This window comes from Halyomorpha halys, unplaced genomic scaffold (assembly GCF_000696795.3).
Source record: "Halyomorpha halys isolate HHAL.00 unplaced genomic scaffold, Hhal_1.1 Scaffold448.1, whole genome shotgun sequence".
Taxonomy (NCBI): Eukaryota; Metazoa; Arthropoda; class Insecta; order Hemiptera; family Pentatomidae; genus Halyomorpha; species Halyomorpha halys.
The window spans coordinates 1,065,687-1,078,771 of record NW_027107821.1 but is presented as its reverse complement, the minus strand read 5'-3'; the positions used below and the strand labels follow the sequence as shown (position 1 = coordinate 1,078,771).

Genomic DNA, 13,085 nt, shown 5'->3' with positions numbered 1-13,085 from the left:
TTTTGCTTTATGTTTATAGGAAAATACATTGATGGCCTACCAATTAGCATTTGATATTTATGAATCTGCCACTCAACAACTGATTGGAAGTATTGTTCAGTCATTGAGTGCCTCTGCTCCTATACCTTCACTTGCTAAGGGAAAAGTATTAGAACCATCTTCAATTCTGGAGGGCTTGATAGGAAACCCCATAAAAGAGTTACAGTTACCAGAGAAAGATCCATCTGCTTTGGTAGTTACTTTTTTAAAAGGAATTAAATATTTATTTGTTTTTATGTAGTGTTATTTTGTATTAATGCCAAATCAGTTGTTAGAAGGAGGGTCAGCTTTACCCCTTAAAACTAGTTTTTGAATTATGAATCTTTTGTCCTTTTGTCAGAAACCAGTTTTCCTTCATGTATTATTTTAAGAATTTTGATTTATGGTTTGGGTTTTGGTAGTAAAATGTTTTTATTTCATTAAAAAATTATTATATTTTTAATCTTAATTATTCCAATTATCAGTAGTTATCATTATCACTAATATTTTATGATAACTAATTTAAAAATAAGTTTATTTTGAAGTGATTTATAATTATACACCATCTTTTTTTATTATAGATTAATGTTAATATATTTATATACAATATATATGAAGTTGGTAACCCTGGGGGAGCCAAAATCATTTAAGCTCAGGAATGTAAAATGAATGATTCTTTAGTTATTCAAATACTTAGTGGTCTTTACCTTTAAATATGTAAATGTATCTGCTTAATGTGCATGTTTTAACTCTTGATAAAATTGGTACATTTAATGCTTAAATTTTAATTAAATAGACTGAAGAAGAAAAAAAGTACCAGACAAGGATGGAAAATCTTAGTAGGATTCTGAGTGGTGAAGTCTCAATTGAACTTCATTTGCAGTTCCTTATTAGGTATTTAATTATTCATTATTAAAAATAATATTTAGGCTAATTATTGGTCTAATGGTTTTTTAATAATTTCTAATTTTCTACACGTTTATACTAATCTCTATTTTAGAATTATGCTAATCTTTATTTTAATTGCTGAATTTTAAGGACTGTTTTAAATAGTTATGTAAATGTAGTATTTTGGCTGTCTAAAAAAGAATTAAATTTCTTTGTATTTATGTGGTACATAGAGTTAAGTAGTTTTCATTGTTTAAATGTTTTAAATTTGTATTTATTTTATTAACAGTCAGCATTCACATCACTATTAGTAAAATGTTTTCAAATGTGAATGTGCTTATGGTCATAAGATTGACGATTTTTTTTTTGTTTCATTTTAAATATTCTTAATGTTATGATTTTTATTATCTGTACACTATCATAGCTTTATTAGAATCAAGTTAATATTTCAGAAATAAACAGATAAAATATATGCTTATTTGAATAATTGATTTTTTTTAATACATGTATTTATTTATTTTCTCATTGGCCGTTTTGTTGAATCCGAATTTTTGTTAAATTTTTTTCAAGATAATTTAGTTTGTTTTACTTTATTACATCACCTTGATCCAGTTAACTATCACCTATTAATTTTAGTTCAAATTTATTGGAATAGGCAACATTAGCAGTTCAACAGCCAAAGTGGTTTTGATGATGTATGTTTTTTTTATTTTAGCATGTGATAATTGAAAGAAAATATATTTTTTTTTTTATCTCCTACCTGGCAATTTTTAACATACGAAGGGGGGTTTATTATATAGTTGTATAGAGGTCACGATAATGTGATAATGTAATTAAGAGTTTAATAAAAAAGGACAAGTGTACCAACATAAGATATTGATTTGAAAATGGATGGTGAGTCCGAAATGTCTAAGTGATAATAATAGAAAGACAGTAGTTTTAAGGGTATTTTTATTTCCCTGAAATTGTTATAAATGAAATTCTCTATTCTAATTGAAAGAACTTTAAATTCCTACAAAGTATTTCTTTGTTGTTTCATTCAACAAAGAACTGGAAAAAAATTATAGGGTACTAGATTAGATCTCATTGATCCTTCTTTTTTCACCTTGTTGATTTTATGTCAGTTGTATCGTGACATTGTTTAAACCTGTTTTTCCTTGTTCCAGATGGGAAATAATAATATTGTGCTCATATATTGACAATTCTGATTGTATAGGTGTTTATATGACTGTATATTCAAATTGGTTGGTGTTCAATGATAGAATAGTATAAAATGAGGTAGAACATGTGATATATGTGTGAATTTCTCTACGATGTAAGCTTGTAGAGAACTTAGCAACTATTAAAATGTATTTATGTAAAAGAATTTATTAATACTAATGATTTAAATGAATGTACCAAGAGTAATTAAGGGATAGCCTCAAAATGTTCTTATTGATAAACATATTATAATTGCTGTGCGACATGTAGAACAACTAATTGATGATGAAATAAGTATTGGAAAATATAATGCTTTATTAGTTGCTTACCACCAACAAAGTGCTTGCTGCAATAGTAGCTTGTTGTTTTCATTAAGTATACAATAATGAAGGACTTATGAAAATCTCGAAAGAAACATAAAATAATTGATATATTCCTAAAACATTAAAAAAAGTTAGCAAAGCTATAGTTTAAAAAAAAAAAAATGTTTTTATTATGAATTTGGAGAATTAATTATTTAATGTAGTTACATTTCTATGATAGTATTTTATAGTCAAGTGCTTACAATTAGCTATAATTACCCTTGCGATTTTAAGTCATATATTACTTTGATAAATTCAACAAATATTTAAAAATTAGTTGTGTTACAGAGTCCCATTTGTATTAAATTTGGGCTACCCATACTGATGTGATGATACATGGTGTTAATTTGAACATGTGCTTCTGATGAACTATATAAAATCCAAAATTTTTGAGGAAAAATGAAAGGACCAAATACTAAAAATAAATTGATCTTGAGTCCTGGCTTTGTATTAACAAACGTTTTGACACATATATTTTGAACTATAGTGAAATCTTAAAGTACTTCAGCATAAACAATGCTTTTTAGTTCTTTCTCTCTGTGGTTTAAGTAAATATTGATTTCTAAGAAGTAATCTAGATTAGGCAGTATAAGGATGATTGTCCATGGGAAATACAGCCTCTCTTGGGATGATTACTAATATGGTTAAATGTTCTTTTGCTGCACATTTTTTTAGTGCCTGCAAATGATAGCTTAACGGAAGTTGGTATTTTAAATTGCCTACAGTTTTCCAGAGTAATTGTTGTTGATGGCTATTGTTCGACTATGTCATAGCATGATATTTTAAAGCCTAAAGCCTTCCCCAATAAAAGGACTGCAAAAAAATAAATTTCATTTAAGACTGGTAACTCCAAAAATTATTACTTTCAAATAAACCAACTCTTCAACTTTACATTATTATTAATTTGAATCAATACTTTTGTAGAATAATCAAAACACTGATGAGAAATTCTTTGGTTTAAGTAAAATAATTTTATTTGATTGGTGCTTTGAAAAAACAAAAAATTGAAATTGAATAATTAATGTTTTTGTTTACATTTTTCTTTCAGATCGAATCATACCGACATGCTTATTCTTAAAAATACAAAGGATGCTATAAGAGTTTCTATTTGTCATACAGCAACCGTGATAGCCAATGCCTTTATGCACAGTGGAACTACTTCAGATCAATTTCTTAGGTAATTTATGAGTTTTGTAAATTTGTATTTACTTGGTTTGAATCTTCAATAATGTATTCATATTAATTGCTTGTTGGTATGTCAAACTAAACAACTTATAAAAAACCATTGTTGTGTTATTTGTTTTTGTTGCTAATATTTTTATTAGTGTGGGAAAAATTGTTGCCTTAGCTAATTCCATTTTAATCATATTGCAGAGATAATTTGGATTGGTTGGCAAGAGCTACCAATTGGGCAAAGTTGGTTGCTACTGCATCATTAGGTGTGATCCATCGAGGCCACGAAAGCCAAGCTCTTGCACTTATGTCAACATACTTACCAAGTGAGCCTGGTCCTTCTTCTGGCTACTCAGAAGGTGGTGGCCTCTATGCTCTTGGTCTAATTCATGCAAACCACGGTGCAGCTATAATAGACTATCTCCTTGGACAGTTAAAAGATGCTCAGAATGAAGTAAGAAGTTTTTACTTATTTTCATTATTGATTTTGTCATTTTTATTGCTTTTATGTTTGGAAATAATTGCAGACTTTTGGTATTAATAAAAAAAATCTTAAAATAAAAAAGTAAAATTTTTATTAAGCTTTAATTTATTTTAGGGCCCTCTCCCACCTCTCAGGTTGGATTCTAACTGCTGCTGTGTTTGACTAGAGAATGCTTAAGGAAACCCTTTAACATTCTTGGCTATTAGGAGCTCTTTCATTAAATTTTAGTTGTCCATCATATTCTATCCAAGAGATTGAACTAGGAAAAAACCAAAATCCTGAATAATTTTCTCTTTAATCCCCTATTTACTAATAATGTGAATTATAATAAGATTTTTATAAATTCATTAATTTTTGTTGATCCTTAGGTGATAAAATATATAAAGTTTGGAAGTCATTGCTGAACTAACTGGCTCCTTGGAATCCTGCAAGATCACTAACACTTGTTCTACTATTACTTGTTCTCTAAACCCTTCATGCTTGTTTAGATAAGAATTTAGGTCTATTTCTACCTTCTTGCTATTTTTTCCCTCTTGAGTTCCATTTTCATCAGTTTAGTAAACTGTTGGCCTTGTCTTTTTTACACAATTCTTAAATAATCTTATATGAATTCATGTAAAATCTACTCTTTTGATGTTTTTTTTTTTTGGTTGGCTATACAGATTTGTGCAGATCTTTAGTTGCCCTAATCAGCCTTCTCCACGCTTGCCTGTCTTGGGCTACTACTTTTCAGTTTTCTGGTTGTTGCTCTTTTGTATCTTTGGTAATTCTGTCTTCTGATTGTATCTTGTCTGTCCATCTGGTTTTTGGCCTTCCATGTTTTCTCTTGTGAACTATACACAACTTCATTGTTGTGTAGAGGAATCCTAATGGGTTGCTTCGAGCCACATTTTCTGCCCGTCTTAATCTGATTATCTTCATTTCATGACATATTGACTGACCAGTTTCTGAAATTCTTTGTTCGATCTTCTCTTCCATGTATTAATTGGTCCAAGATCGCTCCTGTGAATATACGAAGGACTTTCCGTTTTGCAACAATATTTATAGATGGGGAAAAAGCAACATAAAATTAGGTTTAGAAAAAAGAAGCAATACAATCAAGAGATAATATTTGGATTTGTATTGGCTTTGGAATTATGACTCCAAAACATTTGGTATTTTTCCTCTATCTTCATGAATAACTAATATTTGGAAATATTTAATCCTTATGGGGTTGCCATTTTGATACCAAAGATGAAGAGTTTTGAGAATCATAATTTGATGACCTGTGGCTTTGAACCAAATCTAAAAAAAAAAAGCCCCGAACGACACAAATATAATTTTTTTAAGTGATTTTAGTTTTGACTGCCGTCAAAATAGCCCTGAAGAAGCCCTGCAACGTGGGGCGAAACGTTGGCTCATTAAATTAGTATATTTCTACTATTTGAGTTTTTCTTGACCGCACCCTGACCATATTCATTTTAGTTTTGACTGCCGTCATAATTTTTTTAAATTTGTTTTGTTTAGGTTGATGACAATTTTATTATAAGCCCACTTTTATTCCTAAGGAAAAATCCATATTAAGTTAACCAACTGTTACTATCAAAAAAATATTCTAACATATAAAAGTTTAATTAAATTAATCATTTTCATAATTTTATTTATTTTTTTTAACAATTAAATACTGGTGAGCCTTAAAAGCATGGAGGATATATCATATATTTACTCAGATTTCCACCAGGTTACCCGAATATCTCAAGTCACGAATTAGTAATCATTCTGATATAAAGTTGAAGAGAAATCAATTTCACTGTGGACTATTGAATTTTCGATTCATTGAATTTTTTGAGTTTACTGAAAATTAATTTCTAGGTGTGGAGTTATATTTAAGATATAAGTATTAGAATAAAAAATTTTAAACATTTCGTTTGTTTCATTGGCACTGTTAAAAGTGTGAGAAGCTCACTAACTAGTAAATTAACTGTAATGGTCTGACTCTGTATTGTAAATATATCAGTAACCTTTCAATTTAAAAACGAGGCGTCCTCTTATCAAGAAATCAATTTGTGGAAATTGTAGTCCTCAGACACTCCTGGTTCAAATTATTGAGCCAAAGGATTTGACCTGTAATTGTTTTCATTTTGAGGTATTGAGTCTCGTTTTCAAGTTAAGGAGGTCAGTTGTATCTATAAATAAATTGGAGAACAGAGTTGACTTCAAAATATTGTTTTTTAGCTTTTTGAGCTTCAAGTTAGTGAGTTTTAACTGTTCCTTATTAATCTTAATGACCCTTTATTTAGTTTATATGTTGCTGGCATACCATCAACATTCAGAATGTATTACCAGGTGTTAACCAGAAGAATTGTTAGGTCTCTTGTGGGCACAATTATTATCGTACAAGAATCTTTTGAAGTGGAGCTAATCTGTATCAAATTTTGATAATGCCATTCTTTAATAAGAATAATTAATTGTTAGTCATAATATAATTAATAAGAATAAAATTCCTAGTTTATTGATGCCTCTTCAATTAATGGGAGCAGAAGAGTTCTCTGATTCTCTGATAGTGCAGAGTAAAAGATAGTTTATCCTTTTAGGACTTAGTGTTATTGTCTTTTAAAAAAGTTTAATAATTGAACTTTTTGCATGCCAATTTCTGGATTATGACTTCAGTATTCTTTGCTACTCTGTTTTTATCCAACTCCTCCCACATATATATCAAAGGTCTATATTGATTGTATTTTTCCTTTGCAGATGGTACGCCATGGAGGTTGTCTTGGTCTAGGACTGGCTGCAATGGGTACTCATAAAATGAACATATATGAACAGTTAAAAATGAACCTATATCAAGATGATGCTGTCACTGGTGAAGCAGCTGCTATTGCCATGGGAATGGTGATGCTTGCTTCTAAATCATCTTTGGCGGTTCAGGACATGGTTGCTGTAAGTATTTAATGCTAATATATGTATAAAGAAAATTAAACTTAAGTATTAGACTATCTGAAAGTTTTGGGCCATAACCTAACAAAAAGAAGATTATATTGTTGTTCACTACCCACAGCTGTAGGAAGGACTAATACTTAATTACCAGAAAATCTTATTTTCTTCATAACCTTGATAATTTCTATACCATGAAGATTTTATTCCTCATACCCCTAAGATTTCTCGTTTAAACAGTATAGCATTATTGTTTTAATATTGTTATTTTTTTAAACATTTTAGTTTATTAATTACAGTGTACATAATATAACAAAGTTTGGATAAGAGTCATTTCCACCTATTCTTATTATGACAGCCATTAATGTTCTTAAATAATGATATATCATTCATCACATTAGACATTAACATAACTACGATCCATTAAGTGTGCTATACTTTTTCCTTTTTAACTTTCATTTAAAGATTAATAACTTCTTTTAAATGATAAAAATATGATTTCATTAGGATTTATTGTAAGAATATCAGTGTTTTGAGATTTGTTTTTCCTGTTCCTACAGTTTAATTTTTTAAATTTTAACAAAACATGTCTAAATGTCTACATTTTCTAAAAATATATATTAAACCTATCTAAGGTTTAAGGTTATTTATTAAGTAATCAGTTTTCTTAAAACTATTTCCAGGCTATATCAGGCTAAGAAATTTGATATATTATTACTAATTATGAATATACATTGCCATAATATTGATATGATATAAGTTAATGAATAGTTATAAAAGTAAAATTACAAAATAAGATATAAATTATTATGGTTAATTCAACTATTTGGATTTATTTGATTTGATTTTGATTTATGTTGTTGTAATCTCATATTTAATTATAATTTTAGCTTACTTATTATAAGAAATTTATTTATAAGAAAATGTTATACATTTCTTTTTAATTATAGTACAAAAGGATTCAATTTCATCTAGATAATACTACTGATTCTTTAGGTTAATTTATCATTCTTAGGAGTTCAAATAAAGCCAAGATAATTCTGTTTTCTTAACCTGAGGGATTGGAAACTGAATACACTTTAATTATCCTCAGAAGGGCAGCCAAGCAGGTTGGCCAACCCCCATCATTTATCTTTAGCCACCCTCCGTAATGAATAACTGTTTATTTGTTTTTCAATAATCTTTCAAATTGAAATAAATCGCTTGCCCTTTAAATAAAACAGGCTAACCAGCAAGAAATATTAATGATATTTGTTTTGAACCTTTTATTGGGTATATTTTCTCTTTGTTGCTTATTTATTACATAATCATCTGTTTTTTATTGCAATTTCTTTCTTATATATTTTTTCTTATTATATTTCAATATATGTATTTATTGTTTACATAAAAATCTATTGAAATAGTTAATTGCTGCATGCTATCATTATGTTATTCATTCACTTTATTTATAACTAAAAATAAACATGGGCACTTGCCTTGACATTATTATGCAAGTACGTTTTACTACTTTACTTTTTTCTGATGAATGGAAATTTCTTAAATATAATTAAACAAATTGACAATATTAAAGTATAAAAAGGTTGAAAATAAAGTAAGGGAAAATTGTTTTTCTTCTACAAAATGATAAATCTTATGATTATATTTAGCCATGTAGGGAACCACCATAGATGACAGTGGTAAAATAGGATGTGGGAGCAACATTTTTAAAACTTGCTGGATGCTCTTATCTGTGGAATACCAGAAGGACCAAGTAAAATTATCATTTGATGATGACTTGGAAGTTGTTTTGTCCTATGCAGAAGATATAGAGAAACCTCTAATCAAGCCACTTAGTTACAATTGTTCTGCACAGAGTGATTCAAGAACATTTAGTTCAAATATGCGTAGAACGGACTATTCCTGGAGGGATGAAATATATCAGATGAACTAATAATATTTAGCAATGATTAAGAAACTTTTCTCCCTGAAACCATGAATACAGTATTAATCTTAACACTTTTCTCTCTAGGATCTAGCTAACTTAGAGACTTTAAAGACAGTTTCTGGTCTAATTTAATTTAAATAAGTTTATTAAACCTTCTATCTGAGGTAGATTCTGAGCAGATAAAGATTTGGTATACATGGATGATATTTATTTTTATATAAAGGAGATTACCATCTCCTGAATTCAATGTTGCGGAGAATCAGAGGTTTTTGGAGTAAAATCTAGTTTAAGAAAGATCTGATCTGATGTTCCTGCCCAATGTTACTCTGCAAATAATGTCTTAGTTGGTTTGGACTGATTCTAAAAGAGATGATATTTATTTAGAAGGTGCAAATCCTGACTTATCCAAATGGTGTAATGGTAATGGTCATTCTAAAATCAAAGTTTTATGATGTTTTTTGAAATGATGGAAATAGAGGCAGAAATTAATCTACATATATTAATAGGGAAAAGAGCAAAGATCTGACATCAAGGAAGCGAACAGCAAACTCACTGGCTAAAACCCTTAGCTGTAGGTTTCTGCTTTTGAAGCAGTTAGTAGCTTTCAGTATTTCAACTCTGTAATTAATGAGGCCAGGAAGAAAGAATGAACAGTACAATTATTACCGCTGGAAATCTTGCTTATTTTTCCATTTCAACGTAATATAAAACCTTACTTTCAATCCATTCTACTAACTCATGCTGTACTATGAACTTGTAAAGAAAAATGGTAAAATATCCTGGAGAAACATAACCTTTCAAATTTAGCTACAGTCTATTAGATTAATTTGAAACAATCATTTTGAGGCATATTATTTCAGTTTCTATGTGTGTTAATTGTTAGTGGCAATGAAGTAAGGATCACAAACTTTATCAGTTGTAAAAGGTTTCCTCATATGTATAAAGATTCAAAGGCTGAAATGGCTAGAGCAGAAGTTATTAGAATGAATTATGAAAGATTAGCCAAAAGTTTATAAAAACATCAAAAATGTTGTATAAAGGTTTAGAGAGATAACAATAGTGAAGCGGTTTCTGCTTACCAGGGTCTCTGTTACTCATGAAGTGGTATCCAGTTGAGCAGTTCTTGGACTAGCCTTATCCCTGTCATATCAGCAGAAGGAGAAAGTATATATTCAAAGAAAATAATTTTACCTTCCATATCAATCAACACTAGTGGTGTAATAGCAGGTGGCAGGATGGAAAATGCCTGAGGTCTCAGCCCCAGGGGTCCCTTCTATTGGAGTTGGGGGTTTTTGTTTCTAATTATAACTATATAATGGCTCAACAAACTGCATTGATTATGTAACAACACAATTAATAATGACATTGTATTATTATATTTAACAAACTCATCACACTCATCCTCAAATTTTCAGTTATCAGCTTAGGTTGTCTCAAAACTTGGTTGCCAGAAGCCTCCAAAATCATGCTACAGGACAACACCTGTTTTGATCTGATTTCTTAAATCCTTTTTTTACTTTAACAAAACTATCTAAATCACTTGATTCTTTTAAAGATAATGAATCCCATCTTTATTTTAATTTACCACACAGATTTTTATCAAATTTAATTTTGAAATTTGTTAAAAAACAAAGATATTTTGTACTTTACTTATATTCTGAGAAGTGACTCCGTTCTACATTTGCTACATCGTTAATCTATGTAATTAGAAATTGGATTTCTTTTACATCATTACTTTTTTTGGAAATTTGCTTTACTTATATAATACTGCACAGTATAAATTAATTATACGAAATGCGTTCTTATGTGTTTTTAGGAATTTGTAGTAGTATGATTTCATATCTCATTTTAAATTTATTTACTGATGAGAATTTTATTTTATTAGTTGATTGGCTGCGAAGCGATAGACAAATCTTAAAATATTAGGAAATTCAATTGAAATTCCCTGTTTTCTTTATTTGCATTAATGATAGGGTTTTTTTTGTTTTTTTTTAATGTAGCGAATGATTTCTGAAAGATTGAAGATGAGATTTAACTTGACAGGTTTCTGAATATAATGACATGTAAACAAGTTTTAACTGGTACGTTTAGCATTTCTTTTGTTGCGTCTCTTTGGCGAGATTACGATCAAACACCGAGTTTGAATTTCTTCTTATTGGGCTCTAATGTTTTCTGAAGTCAGGAAAAATGACATACGTGTAAGAATTATGTTTCCTAATTCCAATCAAAGTTGGTCGACTTAGTGACCTAGGATCATAAAAAAACTTTTTGGAATAGTATCAAATGTGTTCAATGAAAAATCGGTGTTCTTCAAATTTAATAGCCCTGGATTAGGACGTCCTTGTGGAAGGAGAAACGATGGTATGATATGACATTGTCTACGATATTTTTGCCTTGAATAAAGAGCCTTTAATGTTCTTACTTTTAATTGGAGAAATGTCACAAGGAATGGAGTTGTATAGATTTGATTCGTAGAACTAAGGGTTGATTTGTAACACTTCCCGGAATTACTCTTTCCTAATTGTTGTTCTAGTTCCTGATTAATTATTTTTAAAAATGCGTAGGCGTCACATATTATTCGTAGATAGGGCGACGGAAGCGTTGAGGATGATTAATTACCCTGGAAGGAACAAGGGAGTTGGTGCCTTTATCTCGTCCCTTCAAGTATAGTCCAGCGCCGACAACAGTTCTGTACCATTATGTCCCCCTCCACTAAGAATTTTACCAACGTATATGTTTTCCTTCCTGCAGGAGCATTGTAATCAAAAAGGTTTAGGATTTAAACGCTCTAAAGAATTAACGATTTAATATGAACAGGGAGTAAAGCAGTGACTAAAGTTCCAAGTTTGTACCATATAATCTCTCCTTAGAACTTAATTAGTTTACTGAAACAATATAGTTCCGTTTTCATATATGAACTAACCTAATCGATCTTACCACGAGAGTAATGGATTCGCCTTGTCCGTTTGTAGGCACATTCTGATTTTTGAGCTAGCGCCTCAGATAATTGTTTGATGATCAGATGTCGTGAGATATTTAATTCAAACATTACCCTTTAATTAAACAAATAGTCAATATTTTGGCCAAAACGACAAAACCGTGAAACTTTGTGCAGAAAAAACTAGACCTCGTTCTTTTCACTAAACCTAAGGAAGACCAATGGAATAATTCTTATATTAGCCATTATTCCTCCATGTCGAACCTTTTCGAATTTCTTATGAAATTCAAAACGGATGGACATTTGGTGGTGGATGTCTCATATTCTAAGATTCTATCAGAGCCTAGAAGACTTTTGATTTTTCTTGGTCTTTCTCAGCCTTGTACATTCCTTCCTAAATATTTAAATGTTTTCATGGATCTTATGACAAATGCCTTATTTTTACTTTCTTTTATATGTGGAAACATAATACAGAGAAGTATTGCCACAATAAAAACTTCAGTGTTTTGAACCGTGTAAAAATTAATTTCAAGTCAAAGGTCGAGTTCAAGGCGGTAAGCGAAAGTGATGTGCGCACCAAACCAGCTTTTTTGTTTAATCTTTCATATTTTAATTACTTTAAAGCATTGTTTCACCTTGTGGTTCGCTGTTGGTTATTGCCTCAACTGTATTAAAGGTCTTTGTTTCGGTTCGCTATTACGGGGAAAAGTATTTAAGGTCCGGTTGAGCCTGGCAAGGTGTATCCTGTCGGTATTGAAAGAGGATACGAGGGGCCAATTGGACATGAGATACGGCCTCTTCGATCGGGATTAGTCCGTTCCTAGACAGCTCAAATTTTAACTGACGTGTGCCCCCATTTCATTTTAAACATGAGGACTCCCTTCACTAATCTCACCGTTTCGAGTCTAATAGGTTCACGTAGTCTTTACTTTGTTTTAAGTACTCATGAGGAAATTATGTCTTATTTATCTTTACAGTTATTTCGCGTGTACATTTTATTGCTGTTTTAACTAGTAGTATCAACTTTCTATTATTCTGTGAATATTGGAGACTTAGTTTTTCCACTTGCCCTTTCGCTAGTACAGAACCTCTCAACAGTTACTGTATATGCTTATTTCAATAAAAACACTATAACAAAAATGCATTTTTTATTTCTGTATGTGGGATATTTTTTCTTCGAATCTA

The 13,085-nt window shown here is 30.1% G+C and overlaps 1 protein-coding gene across 1 annotated transcript in view; it reads left to right on the top strand.

Moving 5' to 3' along the window:
• Window positions 1–13,085, top strand: part of Rpn2 (Regulatory particle non-ATPase 2) — a 440,957-nt gene that overhangs the window by 1,519 nt on the left and 426,353 nt on the right. Inside the window, exons 6-10 of the mRNA XM_014423988.3 lie at window positions 20–232; window positions 815–912; window positions 3,517–3,645; window positions 3,843–4,095; window positions 6,856–7,044. Coding sequence (XP_014279474.1) covers window positions 20–232; window positions 815–912; window positions 3,517–3,645; window positions 3,843–4,095; window positions 6,856–7,044 — 882 coding nt within the window. The remainder of the gene's footprint in view (window positions 1–19; window positions 233–814; window positions 913–3,516; window positions 3,646–3,842; window positions 4,096–6,855; window positions 7,045–13,085) is intronic.